The sequence below is a fragment of the Callithrix jacchus genome, chromosome 16, assembly GCF_049354715.1.
Source record: "Callithrix jacchus isolate 240 chromosome 16, calJac240_pri, whole genome shotgun sequence".
Taxonomy (NCBI): domain Eukaryota; kingdom Metazoa; phylum Chordata; class Mammalia; order Primates; family Cebidae; genus Callithrix; species Callithrix jacchus.
In genome coordinates, this window is record NC_133517.1 from 850,436 (window position 1) to 874,238 (window position 23,803).

Genomic DNA, 23,803 nt, shown 5'->3' on the forward strand with positions numbered 1-23,803 from the left:
TGACCAGATCGCTTAAATTTTTTTTTGTGGCAGTTCTAATATTCTTGTTAATGGAGGCTAGTTTCACTGCTTGGACTTTGTTTTTCATTTAATGCCGTGCTGATGTAATACTTGTCACCCCTTCAGAAGAGGTAGAGGACTTCCTTCCTTTAGTTCTTTATTGCTTTGACTCTGAGTCCATCAAAAGTGCTGAGGAAGTAGCAGAAATCAGTGGGCCACATCAGTAATTCATGTAGTGCAGGCCTGTTCTTGAATCGTAGTCTGCTCTAGCGGGTGAGTTGTGAAGTCTGTGGGGACCTAGAGTAACTCACAGAAAATTAGATAGTCCCTGACCTATGATGGTCCAACTTATGATTTTTCAACTTTATAGTGTGCGAAAACCATAGACATTGGAAGGAGTAGTACATCAAGTATCCATGCAACCATCGTGTTTTTTGCTTTCAGCACTGTATTCGGTAAATTACATGAGCTGTCCAACACCTTATTATAAAATGGGCTTTGTATTGAATTTTGGAAGGATTGCCTGCAGATATATTCTGAAATGCAAAAGAAAATTAACTGGTAAAATATTTAGGTATGACTTCCTTTTACATGTCATTTTCAAAGTATGGCACTGATAAATTAAGCTAACCTAATACTATGTATTTATTATGTTCTCGGAAGTTGCATACAAAGCAATGATTTATAAAGTAAATCGCTTTTTTTTTTTAAGTTAGGCCCACAATTTTTTTCTATAATAAAGATTCCCACTAGTCATGTAGTTGAAATACTGGATTAAGCACATCAGATTGAAAGTAATACTTTGAAGATTTATAAATTTGTAAACCAGTAGTGAAAATATTTTTTTTTTTTTTTTGGTAAAACTGTATCTTAATTTAGATAGGACTGTTGACTGGAGGATCTCTTTTAATCAGCCAGCTTCAAGAGAATTCTTGGGGTATATATGTATTTTCGTTCCTGAATAGTGATGATACTAGTACTTTACAATTGTTTAGTGTTTTATAGAAATTGATTTCAGTTTCATAGCAGTTTTTTTTTTTTTCCTTTTCCCAGTTTGGTAGAGCTGATATTATTTTTCTTTTTCTTTTGCTAACAAGAAAACAGTTTTCATGAAGTTAAGTGAGTTGCCCAACATTATGTGACAACACTTCTGATTCCTGTTCCGGTGTTCATTCTGTCCTCCGCTCTATTCCTCTTTTCCTTTCTTTTCTCGATTTCTCTTTTATCATGTCATAACTTACATAAAGGAAGATGCGCCCACGTTAAATGTTCAGTGGGATGAGTTTATACCTCATAATTTCTCCTGCTGCCTTCACCTCAGCTCGCACAAAGGTTATTACGATGACATCTATTACCATAGAGTCGTGTTGTCTGATCTTCAACTCCATTTAATGGAGTCATATACGGTAGAAACTCTGATGTGTCTGAACTTTCTTGCTTAACATTGTGTCTCTTAAATTCATTCATTGCCTTTAGCAGTAATTCTTTTTCATTGCAGTGTAGTATTTCATTATATTACTATTACTCATTCTCTTATGAGTATTTGGGTTGCTTCTAGTTTTTTGACTCTTGTGAATAATCTTGCTGTGAACATTCTTGTACATATTTTTTGGCAGATGTATACCTTTATGTCTGTAGCATCTAATTTTAGAGTAGAATTGCCGATTTATGGGGTGTATGTAAATTTAGTCTTAGTGGGTCTTGCCAGTTTTTGGTTTATTTGCCCTTCAACAAAGTATGAAAGTTCCATTTGTTTCAGTTCTTTGCTGACACTTGGTATTGTCCTGTATTGTTTTCATGTCTGTATAGAAGCAAAACTCACACATACACACATGCCTACAATCACCTTTTAGTTTTAAGAGAAAGAGGTTTAATAGTCATGAAACATATTAATTACTTTTAGAACTTTGCTCAGCATCTTTTCATTTCACGTAAAACTGCTTTCTAGGCCATATTTTAGTTAATTATATGTTTGAAAAGTTTATCTCCGTGCTTCACTGATACCAGCATTCTGTGCATTTTCACCATGTCTCTGTGGAACAGATGCCTTTTACTGCAAGCAGACTTGTTTTCTCAACTGCTGACAATTTCAGAATTTAGATGAATACTGTTTTTATCCTTTTTCACTTAGTTTGTGCTTACATCCTAGCATTATGAAGATGAATATTGAAAATTTGTCTGTAAACATTTTTATAACATTCATTTTACTTTGTACACACAGTGTCCTTGATATTTTTATGTTTCTTTTATTGCCTACTTATTTTGCAGTTCCTCAGTTACTGAATTTGTAATTCCGTGGTGTATGTATCTGAGACACATTCACTAAGAAGGTGAATGCTGTAGTTGCTATTTTCTCTGTTGTGACGTTCAGTGTAATACAGTAACAGTTTGCATTTTCAGCAACATTGTATAATGTTTCTAAATCATATTCTCTTTAATGTGTTGAGAAGTGAACATAGTGTTTTTCTCTCGACCATCAAGGTTTGCTGCATAGAAAATGCATGTTGTGCCAGGTTCTTAGCCCAGAATGCTTGGCACAGTACAAAGAATACCACCTCAAGCAGGAGGAGAGTTGACTTCCAGTGCCAATCTAAGATTAACTCACTATTTTCTTTTTTTTGAGACAGGGTCTCACTCTTGCCCAGGCTGGAGTTCAGTAGCACTGTCTCTACTCACTGCAACCTCTGCCTCCTGGGTTCAAGTGATTCTCCTGCCTCAGCCTGCTGAGTAACTGGGATTACAGGTGCATGCCACCACGCCCAGCTAGTTTTTGTATTTTTAGTAGAGACTGGGTTTTGCCATGTTGGCCAGACTGGTCTCAAACTCCTGACATCAAGTGATTTGCCCGCCTTGGCCTCCCAAAGTGCTGGGGTTACAGGTGTGAGCCACTGCACCAGGTAAACTCAGTATTTTCATTTCAGCAAATTATATCACCTGTTTATGTCTTGGGTTCCTCTTCTGAAAAAATGGGTATCATAATAATGAGCTGTTTGCATCATAAAAGTGGACATTTTTATTTCCTCTTTAACTTCAGTTTAAGTGAAAAACAAGAAAGTGATGCAGTCTGCTTGGTGTAATTGGAGGCAATAATGGAATGGTTTCCCAGTGCTGTTTCTGTCTACATTGTGAAAGTAATCTCAGGAATGGTGTGGCTACTGCCTGATCGTGTGCATTAGGAGAGAGTGTGTCAGCTTTAGGACCAGCACGTTTTATATGCTCATTTGTGGTGGGAATACTGAAGCTGAAATAACAACCAAGAATCCATCCCTGTGGTGCGTTACGTATTTCAACATAGCATGGTGAGTAGCCACAGAAAAGAAAGACTCACCCTGAAACAAAGAATGTTTGTGATGAGAGGAAGCTGGTGATGATGGAAGAGAAGAGGGTGCTCAAGGTGCTGATGGTGACGGAAGAGAAGAGGGTGCTTGAGGTGCTGGTGATGGTGGAAGAGAAGAGGGTGCTCGAGGTGCTGGTGTTGACGGAAGAGAAGAGGGTGCTTGAGGTGCTGGTGATGGTGGAAGAGAAGAGGGTGCTCGAGGTGCTGATGATGACGGAAGAGAAGAGGGTGCTCGAGGTGCTGGTGTTGACGGAAGAAAAGAGGGTGCTCGAGGTGCTGGTGATGACGGAAGAGAAGAGGGTGCTCGAGGTGCTGATGATGACGGAAGAGAAGAGGGTGCTCGAGGTGCTGATGATGACGGAAGAAAAGAGGGTGCTCGAGGTGCTGGTGTTGACGGAAGAAAAGAGGGTGCTCGAGGTGCTGGTGATGACGGAAGAGAAGAGGGTGCTCGAGGTGCTGATGATGACGGAAGAAAAGAGGGTGCTCGAGGCTGCCTTTTTATTCATTGGTGTGGAAACCTTGCTTGGTCATCTCTCTAAACAGGAAAGATGGGATTCGTCTTCTTTAGAGACAGTTTCTACCTGACAACTTAATTGGAAAAGAAAGTACTGTTTTCATTATGAAATATTGTTTCAGAGCTGAAAATGCACTATTTCATTAATTTTTGCTAATGTTTTGAGTTTTCAGGCGAATCGTATTACTAGATACATTGTGTTTTTGTGGGACTAAATTAACTGCTTTTTAGGTACAACCAGAGATAACCTTTTCTTGATAACATTTGACTCTTCCACCAGATGTACTTATATTGTTGTGTTTTTGTGTTAGAGTTCCTGGAATTTCTCTGAAGTGTTAGGCTTTTATGAATGGTATTTAAATTAGAACAAAGTTAAGTAGCATCATGTATGTTAGGTTCTGTGAATTTATATAACATTCATGTTTTCCTTAAAAAGTTCTTTTTTGTGTTTGTGAAATTAGCATGTTCATCTTAAAGGCTATTCTCTGAAATTTCCTTTCCTTTCTCTACTTCTTTTGTTAATTTTTTTTGAGATGGGGTCTCAGTTTGATGCCCAGGCTGGAGTCCAGTGGCATGATCTTGGCTCACTGCAACCTCTGCCTCCCTGGTTCAAGTGATTCTCCTGCGTCAGCCTCCTGAGTAGCTGGGATTACAGGTGCCCACCACCATGCCCGGCTAATTTTTGTATTTTTAGTAGAGGCGGGGTTTTACCATGTTGGCTAGGCTGGTTTTGAACTCCTGACCTAAAGTGATCTGCCTGCCTCGGCCTCCTGAGGATTAAAGTGCAGGGATTACAGGTGTGAACCGTCATACTCAGCCTCCTTTCTCTACTTCTTAAAGTTATAGGGCTTATTGTACATATTTAAGGAAAAGTCCTCGTCAGATGTTCCTACTAACTTTGGTAAAATGAAGGGGCATGCAACTTTCAGGGATTATTATTCCTATTTAAGTTTTAGGTGTAAGCACAGTTTCTAAGGGACAGTGTTATTGAACTGATGGTTTTAAAAATCATAGTCTTTTTCAAGTGTTTAATTAGACTTTTTATATGCCATATGGAATTTTTTATAAAGTTTTAATTTCCTGAGTTCCTATGTATGTCTAGCTGTGTTGGGAAATGAATTATTTATTTATTTACTTTTTTTTTGAGACGGAGTCTCTTTCGCCCAGGCTGGAATGCAGTCATGTGATCTCAGTTCACTGCAACCTCTGCCTCCTGGATTCAAGCAATTCTTATGCCTCAGCCTCCCAAGTAGCTGGGATTACAGGCACGTGCCACCATGTCCAGCTAATTTTTTGTAATTTTAGTAGAGATGGATGTCGCCATGTTGCTCGGGCTTGCTTTGAACTCCTGAGCTCAGGAAGTCCACCCGCCTCAGCCTCCCAAAGTGCTCGGATTATAGACTTGAACCACTGTGTCCAGCCTGAATTATTTCCCTCAAATCTAACAATATTGAGGGTGCTTGGCAGTCTTCTCATAAGGATGAAGAAATGGCATATTGAAAAAGTTCAGTAACTTGTCCGAGGTCATTCACATACAGGCCTATCTTGACTTACTTTTTTCTTTTTGTTAATTTTATTGCTCTTTGGTAGGTCTGTAATTAGGTGGAACAGTATTCTCTATATATAGTATCTTTATTCAGGGGTATGTGAAACGCTGTAAGGCAATATGCTTATCAAACTATATTAAATATAAAGTATTTCATTCCTGATTTTCCCAACTGTGTGTTAAGTAGTCCTGACTTGTGTAGGTTTAATTCAGGAGACAAAATCGTGTTAATTTCTAAGAGGTAGACATAAAAGCAAACATGAGAATTAACTTTTGAAAAGAGGTTAGGGAATTTTGGATGCCCAGATACTAATTCCAGTAGGTAATCAGGCTTTGCATTTAGAAGTGTGTCTGATCGCCTGACTTTACATGTTTTCCGATTTAAAAACCGTGAACTTCTTCTTGTACAGAGTTCGCAGTACGTACAGTGCGTGGCTGGGTGTTTGCAGCTGATGCTCCGGGTCAACGAGTACCGCTTTGCTTGGGTGGAAGCAGATGGGGTAAATTGGTGAGTGCCCTTTACCTTTAATGTAAAATAACATTTATAAGCATCTCTCCTTGACATTTACAAAGAAATATGTAATAATCTAAAAGAGGTATTTTATTTTTTTCGTATCTGTTTAACAATTGGCTGTGCTAGCCTTCTTGGAAGTGAGTAACTATCGAACCCCTTCCCTTGCTTGATCTGTGCTTTGATAAGAGGTTAAGGCCTCTTAAGAACCTGATGTTTAACAGGACGGATTCCAGGTACTCAGAATATAAAATAATTTTTAAAATATTTTATGGCGAATATAGGCAAAAATCAACAAGAAAAGTTCATAACCAGGAAAGAGCGAATATAAACCTTTCTTTCTAATGCCATATAATTTAGCCCAATCTTGGCGGGATCCTAATTTGCAGGTATAGAAACTTCGAGGAGCTGCCTGTTCGGGCTTATACAGACAAGCAACTGAAAACCTAAACAATGGAAATCTTGTTTTACCATCAGAAAATCAATTTATTTATTCATAATGAGAGCTCTGACTGCTCTTAAACCCAATCTTCTTTTCAGTTAGCAAGGCATTGTTTCTCTGTTAGAAAATCTACAGGAAAGTTAGGTTATCAACAGTAGGCTACTTGGTGGATGAGGATTTAAAACAACCATTGGACTCTTACCCTGTGTCTCCAGTGTAGGATATACTTGTGAAACGGACCCAAGTGTTCTAGATCTTCTCAGTCAATATTTGTATTCAGTGTCTTAGAATGAGTTACTTCTGCAAATAGGCTTTCTTAGGAATTATATTTGCATTCTACAACTATTCAATATCCATCAATTTAGCAAGTTAGTAGCTATTTTTCTATTACTCTATGAAATTTCAGCTTGTGCTTGTTTATTGAATCCTCAGTTAGGAAAAATAGCCATCACAGTTTGCCTTCTGGGTCCAAAAGACCCTTTCAAATATATTTTTAGTCATTTTGTGAAAAGTTAACCGAACTAAAAATAAAGAGAGTGAAAAACAACTATTAGAAATTTTAATAAAAATTAAAATATAGCAACCTTTTTGTAAAAAGTACATTTTGGTACACAAATATCATGAAAGGTGACAGACAATCATCACATGTCCTTGAGCGAAATGGTCTAGGTTCTTGCCACAAAATACTGTCTGGAAGTCTTTGATGTTCAGTGGCTAACTAGATGAGAGTACTATATTCCTTTTTTGTCCTTAGAAATATATTCCTCACTTATCAGTTCTTGAGTTTGAAAAAATTCACTTATGATATGGCTATCTAGAGACTTACAGTTTAAGATTTCACTTATTTGACCCATTTCACCGTTATTGTTAGGAAATAGAGTGCAGTCTATCTGTTTATTTTCATCTTCTGAATAACCTGATAACTGTGAAACACTTTCCTCTGTTGGTCATTATTATGGGCAGAAAATAAAAAATTCTGAATTCTCAGCTGTGTTCACACTGTCAGGGATTAATTAGAAAGACTCACGGACTTAGTATATAGTTGTATTCACAGATAAGATTTATTACAGAGATGTAGTGAGGATGCACAGCTGTGTCATAAGGGACAAAGACACAGGCTGAGTGTGGAGGAATCCAGGCGAAGGCTCCCTTATGCTCTTTCTCCCAGAGGGGTGACACAGAGTGCATCTCCCCCAGGATGGATTGTGTGAGATTTCTGTTCAGGAAACCCATCAGAGACTCGGATCCTAAGATATTATTAGCGGTTAGTTATGCAGACAGGCTCTACCTAAAACACAACGAAGTAGGTGTCTTAATTCATTTGGGCTGCTGTAACAAAATGCTGGGTGGCTTATAAACAATGGAAACTTAGTTCTTAGATTTCCGGAGGTTAGGAAGTCCAAGATCAGGGCACTAGCAGATTTGGTGTTTGGTGAGGGCCTGTTTCCTCATTCATAGATGGTCATCTTTTCACTGTAAACTCAGATAGCAGAGGGGACAGGGGTCTTTCTCAGGACCCTTTTATAAGGGCACTAATCTCATTCATGAGTGCTCTGCCCCCCTGACCTAGTCACCTCCCAAAGGCCCCACCACCTAGTACCAGCACCTTGGGGTTAGTCTTTCAACATATGGATTTTGGAGAGACACAGACATTTAGACCACAGCAGTAGGAATTCAGCATAAACCACCTGTTTGTACAAATGGTTTAGTTTGATCAGTGTAGGAACCTGTTTACCAGCCAAATTCCCAGAAGCCAGTCAAGGGCCAGCCTTGGTAAGCGGGTCTTTCTGAGGCTAGCAACCTCAGGACTCTGCTGTTAACCCTTTTCTGCACAGAAACCTAAAGGTGAGTGACCAAAACGGTGTTACCAGTCTTCTTACCTGTGTGAAAGAATGCTGTATTTTGGGCAGTGCAGCTAAAGGGTAATTATTATTTCACTATTAAATCATCTTCCTAGGTCAGTCTCCAGCTTTATTTAGTTTTTCATTTCTTAGTATAATTGGTTATAATCAATGAATAATGACAAAGTAATGTACAGGATGATAAAATAGCCTAAGACAACTAAAATTTTGTGGTTTATAAAAATGCCCAGTAGAATTGTTTGGCACAATTAAAATTCATTTTATCTTACAATTAGGGTTGTTGTACGATAAAATGAATTTTAATCCTACCAAACAAAAATTAGATTTTTTTTCCCTCTATGGAGGACCTGTAAGAATTAAAGTCATTAATTAGCAATCTCTACAAATAGTTATAATTGCTTATAAAACAAACTCAAATACCAAAATTTGGTCCCTTTGAACTCTCATGGTATGCTGAGGTGTAACAAATGCTCTTCTAATGACTAGTACTTAGTATTTTAGAGAACATTCAGCAGCAGCAAGATCAGGTGTAAATAAGATCTAGGCTATTTCATGTTCAACCAATGTAGTTTGATATGCTAATGACCGCTAATAAGATTAGCAGTAATCAGATCAACCTTTAGGTAGAGAGATGGGCATTAATAAAGGTATACTATCTTAATCTGCTGAACGTATAGCAATTTCAAAAAGTCATTTAATCTTTTCATTTTTTCAGAATAAAACATGTACTTCCTGCTTTTCGAGTTTCTGCTTAGCATTGAATTTGTGTGTGTGTGTGTGTGTGTGTGTGTGTGTTTCACGTTGCAGATAGGAATAACGTGAGGAGAAAAGACTTCAAGTATAGCCCGTTTGAAGAGAGGAAGATAACGGCGGTCTTAAAAAACCCAGTACATTTTAATCTATATAATTTGCTGACTTTTTTTCTTGTTAAAAAGCCTATTATCTACATAATACAACACTATTTCTGAGTATTTGTATACCTATATAGGATAAAAAGAATTTACATTGCATTGTGCTATATTGTGTAGCTTCACAAGGTCTGAAGGTTAACATTGACTTCTTAAATATTGGAGCTTTTCACTGTAAAATATTGGACTTAATATTTCACTTAAATATTGGAGCTATAAGTGGGCCTTTGCTGGGGGTAATTGCCTCTACTGCCCAAAGTAATTTATAGATTCAGTGCTATTCCCATTAAATTACAATTGACATTCTTTTAACAGACAATTTGATATGAAGAATTATTAACTAGGTATACATTTGCTAAACTGATTTATTTTTGTATTGTTTTGGACATGTTTTTGTATTACTATGTTCTTTTGATAGAGATGGGGTTTTACCATGTTGCCCAGGCTAGTCTTGAACTCCCAGCCACTGGCCTCCCAAAGTGCTAGGATTAGCAGCTTGAGCCACCATACCCAGCCACTGATTTTGTTTAAAATGAAACAACTACAACAAAAAATGACACTCGAGTGTCAGAAAGGTAGCAAGTGCAGATACCACCCATAAGGCGGGGTAGGGGAGGTAAAGAGGGTGGGCAACAGTAAGAGATTGGAATCATTAAAATTTGCATGCTTGGAGGAGGGGTGAGTACAGTTGAAATTTAGACATTTGAGGAGGAGGTTTGCCCAGCTGATGTTGGTGTCTCTGAACTCCTGGGAAGAGCCTCATGGATCTGGAAACCAGGACTCTGGGGAGGGGAAGCCAGTTGGCTAGTGCTGGTGTCTCTGAGGAAATGTGATGGGACTCATTCTGCTAGAACTGGAAAAACTGCAAACTGAATTTGGCTGCTGCCATGGAAAAGAACGGGTGCTGCCGGGTTAAAGGGGTGTTCCTGGGGTAATGCTCTCAGGAACAGAAAGCCGACAGGAGGAAGTCCCTTCTTTCCTTGAAGTCAGCCTCTAGCTTCTGTTCGTGGCGTAGCCTAACAGTGAGCCAGCTGGTAGAAGAGAAATACAGTTTTCAGGGTCTCAGCCACAGCATCGCAAAGCCGAGTGGAGAAGGCTTGGCTTCCTAACTGGAGCAGAGAGCAAGGGAAACCAGGGACTAGGGTGTTCACGGTATAAAATGACATGACTTACGGCAGCTTATATATTGATACCAATATTAATTAAAAAGCAAGTTTTACCTAACAACGAAAAACAGGGGAGGCAAGACAGAAGCCATGCCTGAGAAAATTAAAAGCAATTAGTGAATGGAGCTATATACAAATCAAATAAATGGAGAAATGACACAGTTAAAAGCCTTCAGTAAGTTACAGTAGGTTTAGACTGTAAAAATCAGGCTTAGAATTTTAAACGTTTATATTATTAGAGTGGCTTTAGTTTTACAGAAAAACAAAGTGCAGAGAGTTCCCATTACATCTTCCCCTCTTCCCCACAAATTTCCCTTTTCATTAACATCTTGCATTAGTGTGGTCTATGTGTTCCAATCGATGAAGCAGTGCTAATAGGTTTTTATTAATAAGTTCCATAGCTTACATTAGGGCTCACTCTTTGTGTTGTATGTTCTGTGGTCTTCGAGCTCTTAACCCCTCTGGTCTTTTTATTTTTCTTTTTAAATGGTAGGTTCTGCTCCAATATGAAGGTCATTTTTTAATGGTCTTATTTGATGACTTCTAAACTGCATTGTTTGAATGTAGGCATTACCTACAGCAATTTCCTTAGCTCTTCTTCTGTTGTACTGTCTCTCTTGGCATAACCTACTTCATTTCCATGTCATTTTCCTAGTTTCCTTACTGGTAAAGTCAGAGATAAAACCAGAAGCTTCCCGAGGTTTTTCCTGACCTACAAATTCAGTAACTGACTGTGTCAAATTTGAACCCATCACAGGTTTTCACCAAACTCATCCCTTCTTTTCTGTTTCCTTTATATTTTAAAGCTATCAGTGGTCTTATTGGTTCCTAGACTCCAAATCTCCATGTAACATTTGGCTCTGATTCTTCTTACCATTCCCATTGCCATATTGCAAGTCTTTGTTCCCTTTCGTGTTGCCACACCGCAAGAGCACCTGCTTCCTGAGGTCCTGTGACTTTTGGAGGGGGTTAAGTGCAGCTGAACTGGAAGTGGTTCCCTGTGAGTAGCAGCCTAGCTGCTTGGTACTGCTGGCAGAAAAGAACAGGACATAATTCAGAGAGACTTGTTCCATTAGTACAAAAAGAGAATAATTGTTTATTTCTTCTTTCTTCTGCTTTCATAGTAAATGTTTTCTAAATGTGTGTGTTTTTTTTTGCAGCATAATGGGCGTGTTGAGTAACAAGTGTGGCTTTCAGCTCCAGTATCAAATGATTTTTTCAATATGGCTCCTGGCATTCAGTCCTCAAATGTGTGAACACCTGCGGCGCTATAATATCATTCCCGTTCTGTCTGATATCCTTCAAGAATCTGTCAAAGAGAAAGTAACAAGAATCATTCTTGCAGCGTTTCGTGTAAGTGTTTTACATTGGTTTGTGTGTGTGTGAGGCATTTTTCACCATGCAGTACATTTTAAGTTTTTAGCAAGCGGGAAAAAGTTATTACTTGGTCTTCATGTGGTCATGAAACCATAGCGTCTTGATGAACGTAAAGTATCACTAATTTGTATTTGTGGTGTGGGCAGGGGGATCGGTGAGAGGAAACCATCTAAGTGAATGAGATACGTGAGTTATAGCATGCTTGTGGGAAATGCAGTTGGAATATGTTCAGGTGCAGGAAGTCATTTTCTGCTGCGGTACATTCCAAGAGACAGTTTTGGAAGGAGTTTCCCTGTTATGGAGCATGTATTTTAGTATGGAGTTGTGCTTCAGATTCTGGATCGATTGACTTCAGTACATTTTTGAGGCAACCGTAAAGATGTATGATTATTTAAACAGTAAAGTTATCCTATTAGAATATTAGATTTGTTAGATCTAAGTCAGCTTCCTCCTTTGAACAGATGAGGAAGTTGAGGACAAGAGAAACCCTAGCTAGAACTGAAATCCTAGGTTGCCAAGCAATACTTCATATTGCTAACTGGTTATCAAGAGCCAGCATATTTGCTGTGCCAGTTGTCTACTGATAATTTTGTTGGTCACTTTAGATGGGCTTCTGTGGATGGCTGAGTTGAAGTAATGTGTCTAAGAATGCTGTTCAAGGTTAATAATAGTGGATATGTCTCATACAGTGCTTACCCTCTGCCATAGGTTAATGCTCACCAGAGCCCTGTAACAAACAGTGATTGTTGTTGCTGTTAGTATACAGGTGTCATTGTTATACATTGGGACTACTGAGACATGGAGGCCACATTGCTAATAGATAGCAGACATGCAAATCCAGGATGTTGACTGTACAGTCTGTGCTTTTAACCATTTTTGTTCTTACACATCTTTAAAAAAACAAGTAAAACAGTAAAAAGTGATACAGGTGTATTGCAAAATGTAAATAATGTAGTTATCACATTTGCCAAATGTAGTTACTAGCATCTTTCAGATGTCTCCAAGCACAGACATAAATCAATAGATGTGTACCTTCGTTTTTTATTTAAAAATAAAAATGACGTGTAATACTGTTGTATGACTTTATTCTTAATATGTAGGAATATGTTTTCATTTCTGTATATGTGGATATTCAGTATTTTTAGAGGTTATTTTCCACTGTGCTGGTGTAAAACTTTATTTAACCAGCGCTCTATTGATGGCCTTGTGGTGGTGTTTCTGGTTTCTTTTACATATGTTTGCCCACTTTGATGAATATTTCTTTTGGATTGAGTTCTAGAGATGGAACTGCTGAGTCAAAATAATGTGTTTTTACACTTTTTTTTTTTTAGGCAGAGTCTTGCTCTGTTGCCCAGGCTGGAGTACAGTCTCAACTCACTGCAACCTCCATCTCCCAGATTCAAGCGATTCTTGTGCCTCAGCCTCCTGAGTAGCTGGGATCACAGGCATGCACCACCATGTCCAACTAATTTTTGTATTTTTAGTAGAGACAGCGTTTTACCGTGTTTCCTAGGCTGGTCTCAAACTCCTGACCTCAAGTGATCCACCTGCCTTGGCTTCCCAAAGTGCTTGGTTTACAGGCATGAGCCACTGCACTCCACCTTTTTTTTTGAGACAGGATTTTACTCTGTCATCCAGGCTAGGGTGGAGTGAGGTGTGATCATAGCTCACTGCAACCTCAGACTCCTGAGCTTGAGCGATCCTCCTGCCTTAGCCTCCCAAGAAGCTGGCACTATAGGTGCATGCCACCAAGCCTGGCTAATTTAAAAAATAAAATATTTTGTAGAGGCGGGATCTCACTTTGTTGCCCAAGCTGATATTGAACTCCTGGGCTCACGTGATCCTCCCGCCTCAGCCTCCCCAAAATTCTGGGATTACAGTTGTCAGCCACAGCACCTGGCCTTTTGTCATATACTTTTCAAAAATGTGCAAATTTACCTTTCCATCAACTATATATTGGGAGTGTGTATTTTTCTGCTCACTAGCATTTAATATTACCCTTTTACTTTGTACAAAATCTTGGGTGAAAAATTAAATCAGTGTTTTAATTCTGCATTCTGTTAATAATGAATGAGCCTGAGCATCTTTTAATATTATTGGCCATTTGTATTCTTTCTATAACTTGCTTATTGATAGCGTTTGTCATCTTCCCAATTTTAAAATTTGATGTGTAGGAACTCTTTTTTTAGATGTCTGTAGTTAATAACTAATGTTTATTGAGAGCTTATTCTGTGTCAGGCACTGTTCTGATTTTAAATGTATTACACATATAATTGTCCCAGGAATTCCATTTAATGGTCACTAGGACACGAGAGGTTAAATAATTTGCCAAAATAGCTAAGAAGTGGCAGAGCAGGGATTTAAACTCAGGCAGTATGACACATGCTTTTAACAATCATGCTAACCTGTCTTTGGTGCAGAGAATAATAATCGTTAAAATGTATTAAGTGATTTTTATGCATTGCCTTATTTAAGCTTCATGATGACCCTGTAAATTCTAGTACTATTTTTATTTTATTGATAAGGCACCAAGACTAGGAGATAATTCCTCAGTAAGTGAAAGAATTGGCATTTCACGAGATCTGTCCGGCTCCCGGCTGTCCTCTTAACCACTCTGCCATCTCCTTTTTTTCTTAGGAACCTTAAGACTGGCATTAAATGGGGGATAACATGGAAAGGATAACCAAATCTAACATCAGGGGAAGATTTCTTTGCTTAAAATACCAGCTGGATGTACTAAGCCCCGTGTATTTCCTGGCTGCCTGGCAAGGGCTGAGTGAGTGAGGGAGAGCGTGCAGGAGTGGCCTTCAGTGTGGATTCTGGGAGAGACTGGACAGTGAGATCTGCGTGTGTCCTGCTGGGTATGAAAAATGCTGACCAGCTGTTGACCAGGTGTTGGACTGGGCATTAGACTTTCTTTTGATTGTTTATTTATGAAAGTCAGACTATTTTTCATGTAAAAATCATTCTGTGGTCCTTGAAGTTCACTCTGAGAAACAGGCAAATGCCCAGCCTCCTCGCTTCCCTCCCTCACCGTGGCAGCTCTGCAGTTTGCATTTCCTGTGCACTCTGTGCATATGAGTTGTCACGGTGAATTTCAGTCCAGCTGAAATAATAGTCGGCTCCGAAATCGGAGTGGGCTGTGTTAATGAGGCTTTCCTTTGAAGTGTTTAGTAGGAAAACCGAATGTGTTTTTTCTTCTACTTAAGTACTTCATTATCCATGTTCTTATTTAGTAAAAGTGAAAAATTCCAGAAGCAGAGTCTTTTGCCAGTCTCTCCTAAATCACAAGACAGCTGTGGGTTCCATTATGTGCCAGCGGCTATGCTAATTATTAGGGGACACAGATGACCAAGATAGAGCTGGACATTGGAGGTCTTATGGTCTGGTAGAGACAGACAGCGTGAATAAGCAATACCAGTGCAATGCGGTGATGAGTGGTGAAGGGAGGTGGACAGCCAGAGGGGGATGTGAGGAGGTGGGTGTGAAGAGAACACAGGGCTCAGGGGGCCTTTTGAAGCAGACTTAGTCATCTTAGAAGTGCAGCGGTGGGGAGAGGTTGAATGTTAACAAGTGAGGAAAGAATCTTCTGGAATCATCAGTAATTTGTTCTTGTAGGGTTTATTATTCCTCTCTACCACCCAGGGTGAATTCCCAGGGAGTACATGGAGCACGTAAATCTGGCTCTTGTAGGTGCAGTCCAGGTACTTGTGGCTGTTGACTTTCTGAAGGCACAGACTTGCTCTATGAATGGATCTTTTGGCTCTCCCATTCTGGGCGTAGAACTAGTGGGGCCAGCGTGCATGTGTCAGTCATCGTGGTTATCTCCTGACACTAACTAGTCTTCACACTCCTGGACATCACTCACCAAAGCATGACACCGTCAAATAAGAGCTTCTGTCAGACCTACTCTTAGCACCTTCTTTCGTACTTTCCTGCTCTGGGAGAATGTGGAATGAGAACCAATTCCTCTTAAATTTATTCACTGTGGCAAAATAGATATTGCATCTTTTCAACTCAACAACTTCATGCTCTGAGGGCTTAATACTCCTGCTCCATTTGCCTTAGTTTTGAGTTTTCCCCCTTGTCTTTCCTTTTTTTAAATTCTATTCTTGTCACAGGAGCCTTTAGTTTGCCAAAATCTTCTAGTGTAAATTAAGCATCTACCTTTTGGAAAAATGGAGCTAGTTTGATCTTTTTCTTTTATAAAAATAATATGGTTAAAAAGATATGATAGAAAAATATTAAGTAAAATTATAAATTACCTGCAATATCCCTCCCAGATACAGAGCCCCCTTGACGTTTTAAAACCTGCAGTTTATAATCTCTGTTCCCTTACTACAACTAGGCTTCAACTCTAGATGAATTGCCTAGGCACTGAATAGCCGAGGGAGTCTTTGAAATCTCCTCTCCACGTGATTTGGGTGAATCATGCTTGGCCTTCCTCACTACATAGTGTGTGTGCACTCAGGCCAGCAGTGAGTGTGCCGGCATGTGCAGTGGTGGTCAGGTTTGCTGGGCTCTTCACTGGCCTCCAGGCTTTTGGCCAAGTTGCTTAACCTCTTTGTGTGCCTTAGGTTTTTTCATGTGTCCTGTGAGAGTAATATAATCTCTCCTAAATCTGTCACTTTGTTGATGCTCACATGATAACAGCCTTTGAAAAATGTGTGCTAAACGAGCCTTTGGCACCTAATACACCCTCAGTAAATATTTGTAACTGTAAGGGGTTAGTCGTGGGGTTGCTGTTGGCACCAGGGCTGCAGCAGTTGTGGTGAACTTACTTCAGATGGTGTGAGCACTGGGTTCATATTCTTTTCTCTGTGGGGTTTGTCTTTGGATGTTACCTACACAGAAAGAATAGTGAAAAGCCTTTTGGAACAAAAGTGAGCTATTTCGAGGGAATTGTGATCCAGTGAAGAAGTTAGGTGGAAGAAAAGATTGGCCCAGTTACTGAATATTCATATTTTAAAAATTAAGAGAGAAATAAAACATGTTTACTTAATTTGATGAACATATCACAGAAAGCGAGACTAGAGAGAGAGAGGTCCCTGTTTTCTGTTAGTGCATGGACTTTTGTCTAAATTGGGAGCTGCTGATAAACTTGGTACGGAAAGCTTTTTTTTCAGAAAAGGAGATATGTTTTGTAATTGCTAAACTGTTAGAAAAGATGGTTACCTTTGACTTGATGTATTTGCAATTAGATTATCCTAGAAAGATGAATTATTATTGTATTTATTCTCTTTTGTGTGACTTTCACTTATGGGCAATAGAAAGGTCAATGGTTTCCTAAGTAGTTACTGGGGAAGTGAATAGTACTATTTTTTCATGTATCTCTCCTGTTCTTTTCTGTATGTTATATATTTTTTGAAATTAAAATACCTATTTTTTAAAATGTTAAAGACTGTAAAAATTTATCATAATTTCTTGTTATAGGCTTTTGATAATTTGTTAATAAGTTGTCTATTTAAGGTAAAATAGAGGCATGGGAAAGAGCTATAATAGAAGTCAGGGTCTTATTTTAGCTGTCCTGTTGTTTCAAAGAATATATCTTTACTTTGTATCTTTTCATCTCAGTTTCAAGAAACTACATGGCTTTTAAAGGTATTATTTAGATGATATTTTAAGTGCTGCAAGTTTCTATGAAAAAATCAGGTACTAATAACTTTTTTTCTTTTTGAGACAAAAGTCTTGCTCTCTCAACCAGACTAGAGTATATCACTGCAACCTCCGCCTTCGGGTTCAAGCAGTTCTCTTGCCCCAGCCCTCCAGAGTAGCTGGGACTACAGGCATGTGCCACCATACCTGGCTAATATTTGTGTTTTTGGTAGAGATGGGGTTTTGTCATGTTGGCCAGGCTGGTCTTGAACTCCTGACCTCAAGTGATCCGCCCGCCTCGGCCTCCCAAAGTGCTAGGATTGCGGGCGTGAGCCGCCGCACCTGACCCAGGTACTAACAGTTTTTAACAATGGGCTGAGATTTAATCTGAAGCCCCCGAAAAAACTGATTTAATCGTTGTATGATATTCTATCTAAGCCTCCCATATATACCCGACTTAATTTTTTTGTCCCCACTTAGTTCCTTCTCCCTTCCATTATTTTTCGTTTTGAATCATTAGGTAAAATGAAAGGGTTATTGGAAGCAGGTATCTAATACTGTCATGCCACAGAAGAGAGATGTTAGTTGCTATTAATTGAATCCTGCCTTTAAGTTCTTCCTTCTCTTTTTCTCTCCTGTTCTTCCTCTTGTAGATTATTTATTCATCTGTCAATCAATGCATCAGATATTTATTGAAGACCAAATATGTGCAAGGCTATTCGTTGGTTACTGAGGGCGTGGAAAGATGCATAAGATAGAATACGTTTTCTCAGGACCTTTGTATTTTGTTTAAGCCTTTGTTTTGATAGAGTAACTTGATGAAGTCACTGTGTTTATGATATACAAAGCTCAAAAAAATCGCCATGAGTGTAGAGCCAGACAGAGATTCTTAGGTTTTTTCTTTTGACCTCATTTGGGAGGTTTCTGAATTAATTATTTACTTTTATGGAAATTTGAGAAGTAGAGGCGTGTAGCTCTTTTGTAATGGTGCAGTAGAAGGTCAGAGAAGAATCTTTCTGGAGTGGATAGACCTGGATGTGAATTCCAGCACTTGATTGTCTAGTGTTGGGAGAGTGGCTTGGACTCCCAGAGCTAGTTCATTTCTGGTGAAAGGTGGTAGATGGTACTTAACTCATTTAAACATTAGGTAAGCAGTCCAGAAAATAACACTTAAACTGTCTGCAGTAGTAAATATACGGGATGTGTTTATTTTCCTGCCTTTTTTCTTCATAAAATCCTGGAATAACAAAGTTTTCCTCTTTATCCCTTTAAGTTGGATGCTTGCTAAGTTAATATTAGGCCCAGGCAAAGATCTAGTGCTGTTTTGTTTGATTTAAAAGAGACAGGGTGAATACGTTACTTTAATATTTAGCAAGACTTAAAAATCTTATATAAACTATAAATTCCAATTTTTTAACCTACAATGGATAGAATTTAATAATTTATGGACTTCTATTGTCTAATTTTGGTTTTCAGAATATTTAAAATAGACCCAGTCCAATGATAGAAATACTAGTTGTTTTTTGTTTTTTTTAAGATTCTCATAGGCTAAATTTGGGATAATGCAGTCATTCCATGAATATGCTGAGAGCAGGAAGTCAGAAGGACATCTTTAGACATCCACAGTTTTGAGATGCACAGTGGAATAAAATTGAGCTATTGTTAAAGACATAGTGAAGCCATTTGATTTATACCATCAAACTGATTTTAACAATGATGATTTTTAAAGTAATTTGAATTCCTCTAGCCTTTAAAAATGATTTTACTGATGAGGTTATTTGAAGATGGTCTAGTCATGTCCTAAAACTTGGAGTTTTTTTTTTTTGTAGGAGGCTTTAGGAAGCTTGCTGAGCTGCTGAGCTACTGTGAGATGAACAAATCTAGTAGCTTCTAATTATTAGTTTCCATTTGGCTGTATGAATTTTTATTTTGAGAATATCAATCTCACTTATTTGTAGTATGTGCTGAACTCCAGGTCTCTGCAAATATTACTGCTGTTGGTTAAATTGATTTGTCAATCTTCAAGTCCTTAAATAAAGTAAGGTGTTTTGGGGCTGTGACTGATAAAGACATCGAAGGTCATCTTTGTTGCCTAGAGTTTTACATCTGTTTGTTGCGCATTTGATTTCCTTTTTGGGCTCTGCTTAATCAAAAGCCTACGTTATCTGTCACATGAAGTGAATTGTATTGTTTTTTACAACAATATGCTTTTCATCAGAAAGCCTTAATAATTATGGCCAAATCGAGTTGTTCTTTTTATTAGATTAATGATGATGTTTACTGCACATATACACATGAATACTCACCAGACATAAACGTGCACATGCGTGTACATGCATTTTCCCATGTAGGCAGTTCATAGTCATAACTCTTTCAAAGAAGCTAGCTCTAGTCTGAGTGTATGGGGCTGTTTTGATCACTGCTACGGCATGGAGATATTGCCATGAAGTTTTATTCTGTAGTCTAGCCCCTTATTCCCTATTTAAGGAATTCTGCCTCAACCTCTTTGCCTAACCTTTATCTTGCTTAGTAGATACCAGGTTTGGATGAGGTCTAGCAAGACAGACTTAAGATTTTGGGGTGAGTTATTTAATGCAGCAGTTTTTAAAGTGTCCACATTACCATTGCAGTGCAGTGAACGGTTTGTTCGTAACCTGCAATGGATAAATACAGAAAGTGAACGTCGGCATTTAGAAACTTGTAGGAATTTGACAGAATCTTGGTTTATTGAATTTTACAATACGAAAATTTAGCTTGTATTTTACATGTCTTAAAATTCATCCTTACTGTGTTTTATAAGAGTATTTGCTCATGACTGATTGAAAGTCAAAAAACAAGCAAAACTGGTCTTGACCACCAGTGGTTTTTGAAGCACTGCTTTTCACACATGCTTGACAAGGCCAGCAGTTCAGTTTTGCTGACAGAAAGATATGAATTGTCACCTGACTCCACCTTGTTTTTGGATGTGTCAACACCCCTCTACACCATTAATTTGCCAAAGGCAAAAAGGGTGTTTATACCAGATTGGTGACTTTTGATTTTGTTGAGGTGAAGATAACATTTACTTTTAGAGAAAGAATAACATTTCAAAGAATATATTGCTGCCAGATTAAATAGATTGTTTCTGGCAGATTCAGTTTCTTAACTACTTTTTATAACTCATTCATTCCTTTATACTAAGATGAAGCAGTGAAATGAGAACATGTATGGAAGGAAGAATAGATAAGGCTTAATGATTGATTTGGCACACTTCAAGAAAAAGGGAGAATAAAAAATGACTACTCTTTGAAATGCCATTGTCTTGGACAATTGAGAGGGAAGTTGGTTTTAGAATATCATAGGGCTGTTCTGTATTAGTTATTGAATGTATTGAAGTAATAATTGAAGCCATTAGTTACGATAATATCTTTTTTTTTTTTTTGAGATGGAGTCTCACTCTGTCATCGAGGCTAGAGTGCAGTGGTATGATCTCAGCTCACTGCAGCCTCTACCTCCTTATGTTCAAGCAATTCTCCTGCCTCAGCCTCCTGAGTAGCTGGGATTACAGGCATGTGCCACTGTGCCTGGCTAATTTTTGTATTTTTAGTAGAGATGGGGTTTTACCATGTTGACCAGGGTGGCCTCAAACCCCTGACCTCAGGTGATCTGCCTGCCTTGGCCTCTCAAAGTGCTGGGATTACAGGCATGAGCCATAGCACCTGGCCAATAATATCATAAATACGGAGTTTAATTCTCTGGGCAACAATATATGATTAACCAAAAAACCATGTAATCAAAAGAGCTTTGATGTATTTCTAAAGTTAGAAGAGAGGGTAATAGGAAAAGTAACTGGAAAAGACCATAGAAGGTTTAGTAGAAAAGTAAGTAAAATCTCACAAAAGGAAAGGAAAAGGGGAAGAGTTTTATAAGAGGAAGAGGTTAACAGATTTATCCCTTCCCGTAGTTGAAGGACTCAGAAAATGATTGGTTTAGAAGGAAATAACAGGTGTTCCGAAAGAGAATAGTTTGTAGAAGAAGCCATACAAGGAGCTGGGGATCTGTTGTGTTGTTTCCTAGGATCTCACATTTTAGTAAAGGAGGCAAGCGTGTAAATAATATGAGTGTCACACGTCATGATTTCTTCCTTGACTGTGGATTACAGAGGAGTGCATTGTGAAATGTCCAGATAGAAATTAGAAAGTTTCTGGGCTTTGGCTTAATTACATTATGGATAAGAACATATTCTGTAAGATTTCAATCCATTGAAATCTGAGATTCATTCTATGGCTTGTCTTACCGTCTATCACAGTGGTTGTACCAAGTGCACTTTAAAAGAATGTATATTTTGCAGCTGGAGTAGTGTTGTGTCATTTAGGTCAGGGTGGTTGATAGTGTTACCTAGATCGTCTGTGTGCTAATTTTTTTTTTGTTTAGTGGTTCTGTCAGTTGCTGAGAGAGCTGTTAAAATCTCTACCTATTATTGTGGATTTTTCAGTTTCTCCCTTCAGTTTTGTCGGTTTTTGCTTCATGAATTTTGAAGCTCTGTAATTAAAACACTTATAAATGTTAGATTTTCCTGATGAACTGGTCTTTGTATTACTGTGAAATATCCTTTGTCACTGGCAATGCTCTTGGATTACTTTATTTGAAGTTAATATCACACTCCAGCTTTCTTATGCTTATGGGTGCGTGCTGTATCTTTTTCCTTCTCCGTTTCAGCTGACCTGTGTCACATTTAGTTTGTCTCTTTTAGGCAACACATTCTTGGGTCTTGAATTTTTATCTATTCAAATAATTTCTGCCTCTTAACTGGAGTGGTCACTGGCATTTAAAAATCTGTTGGTATGATTAGATTTAGGCCTACCATTTTACTCTGTTTTCTGTTGGCTCGTCTGTTTTTTTTTTTTTGTTCTTTTGTCTTCCATTTTTGCTTTCTCTTGGGTTAAGTGCATCCTATAAAAACCTTCATTTTACTTAACATAACAAACTATGGAAGCCCGTGGGCCAAATGTGGCCTACCTGTTTTTATAAAGCTTTATTGGAATACTGCTTTGCCCATTTGTTTGTTTTTTAGTGACTGCTTTTACATCATAAGAGTAGAGACCGAGACTGCAAAGCCTAAAATATTCACTCTTTGGCGTTTTACAGAAAAAGTCAGCCAATCCCTGCTTTTCTGTATCTTCCAGTGCACGTCTGCTGGTGACTGATGATCTCAGTTTGGTTTTATAAAAACAGTATTTTCCTTTTTTTGTGGAAGGATGTTTTTGCTGGATGTGGTTCTTTTTTTCTTTCAGTACTTTGAAGATATCATTCCACTTTCTGCTAACCTCTCTCCTTTGTCTTCCTTTTTTAATGCTCTCTCTCAGCAGAATCATCTCCATTGTTTCTGATGAGAAGTCAGCTTTCCTTTGTATTTTTGTTTCCCTGTACATAATGTGTTGTCTTTTTCCAGCTGCTTTGAACATTTTATTATATATTTGGTTTTCTGAAGATTGACTATGATGTGTCTGGATTTAGTTTTATTTGTATCTACCTTTCCTAGTATTTACAGAACTTACATATTTGTAGAGTTACATCTTTTATTAAAGATGGAAAATTTTGGCTATTATATTTTCAGGTATACATTTGCGCCTTTTTCCTTATCCTTGCCTTCTGGCATTCTGATTATATCAGACCTTTTGAAATTGCAAGTCACGGAGCCTTGGTTCACTTTGTTCCTGGGAAGGAATAAAGAGCATTTTCCTCCCTGTCTCTGAAACTGAGTAATTTCTATTGGTCTGTCTTCATGTTCACTGATTCCTTTGTCATTTCCAGTCCCCTTTTGAGCTCATTTGTAAATTTGAAATGATCGATATTTTTATTTCTAGGATTTCCACTTGGGAATTTAGTGTCTGTGTCTCCACTGAATTTTTTTTTTCTTTTTACCATGTTCAGATGAACTTTCCTTTTTTGCTTTTTTATTGGTACCATCTTTTTCTTTGGGCATAGTCATAATGTGCATCTTACATCTTTTCCTGCTAACTCCAACCTCTAATTCATCTCAGGGTTGGTCTTCCTTGACTGGCTTTTCTCTTGAGCGTTGGTTCCATTTTCCTGTTTCTTCACATGCTTATTAATTTGGGAGTGTATTCTGAATGTTGTAAGTAATACACCCTAGGACTGGTTTCTGTTATGTTTCTCCATAGGACATTGAGGTTGTTTTAGCAGGCAGTTAGCTTGGCTGGGCTCTAATTCCAAGTCTGTCTTCCTGTGGTGAGCAGCAGCTTAAATCTTTTTTCAGTTCTTTTAGACATAGCTGGGCTGCTGGCATTCTGTTCTTACATTTTATAAGTCAGTGGTCAGCTAGAGATTTGGGCAGAGTTCATATGCAGAATTTGGGGCTCATTTATGTTTCTCTCTGATTTCTCCTCTCACTTCTAGCTGCTATGGTCACTCTGAACTGTCCTCTGTCTCCTCAGGCTGATGAGGTCGTGAGTTCTTTCTGAGTTTTACCTGAATTTTTCTGAGTGGGACCTGTCCTTGGGAGGAGAGCCATATATAAAACTAGAAATTTTCCTGGTGCCATT

General features: G+C 38.3%; 1 protein-coding gene across 6 annotated transcripts in view; it reads left to right on the plus strand.

The window, feature by feature from the left end:
- ATP6V1H (ATPase H+ transporting V1 subunit H) overlaps window positions 1-23,803 on the plus strand; it is a 100,258-nt gene that overhangs the window by 31,842 nt on the left and 44,613 nt on the right. For all 6 annotated transcript variants that reach the window (XM_002758895.7, XM_003734936.6, XM_035277162.3 and 3 more), the window contains 2 exons: window positions 5,808-5,905; window positions 11,447-11,639. In XM_002758895.7, coding sequence (XP_002758941.1) covers window positions 5,808-5,905; window positions 11,447-11,639 — 291 coding nt within the window. The remainder of the gene's footprint in view (window positions 1-5,807; window positions 5,906-11,446; window positions 11,640-23,803) is intronic.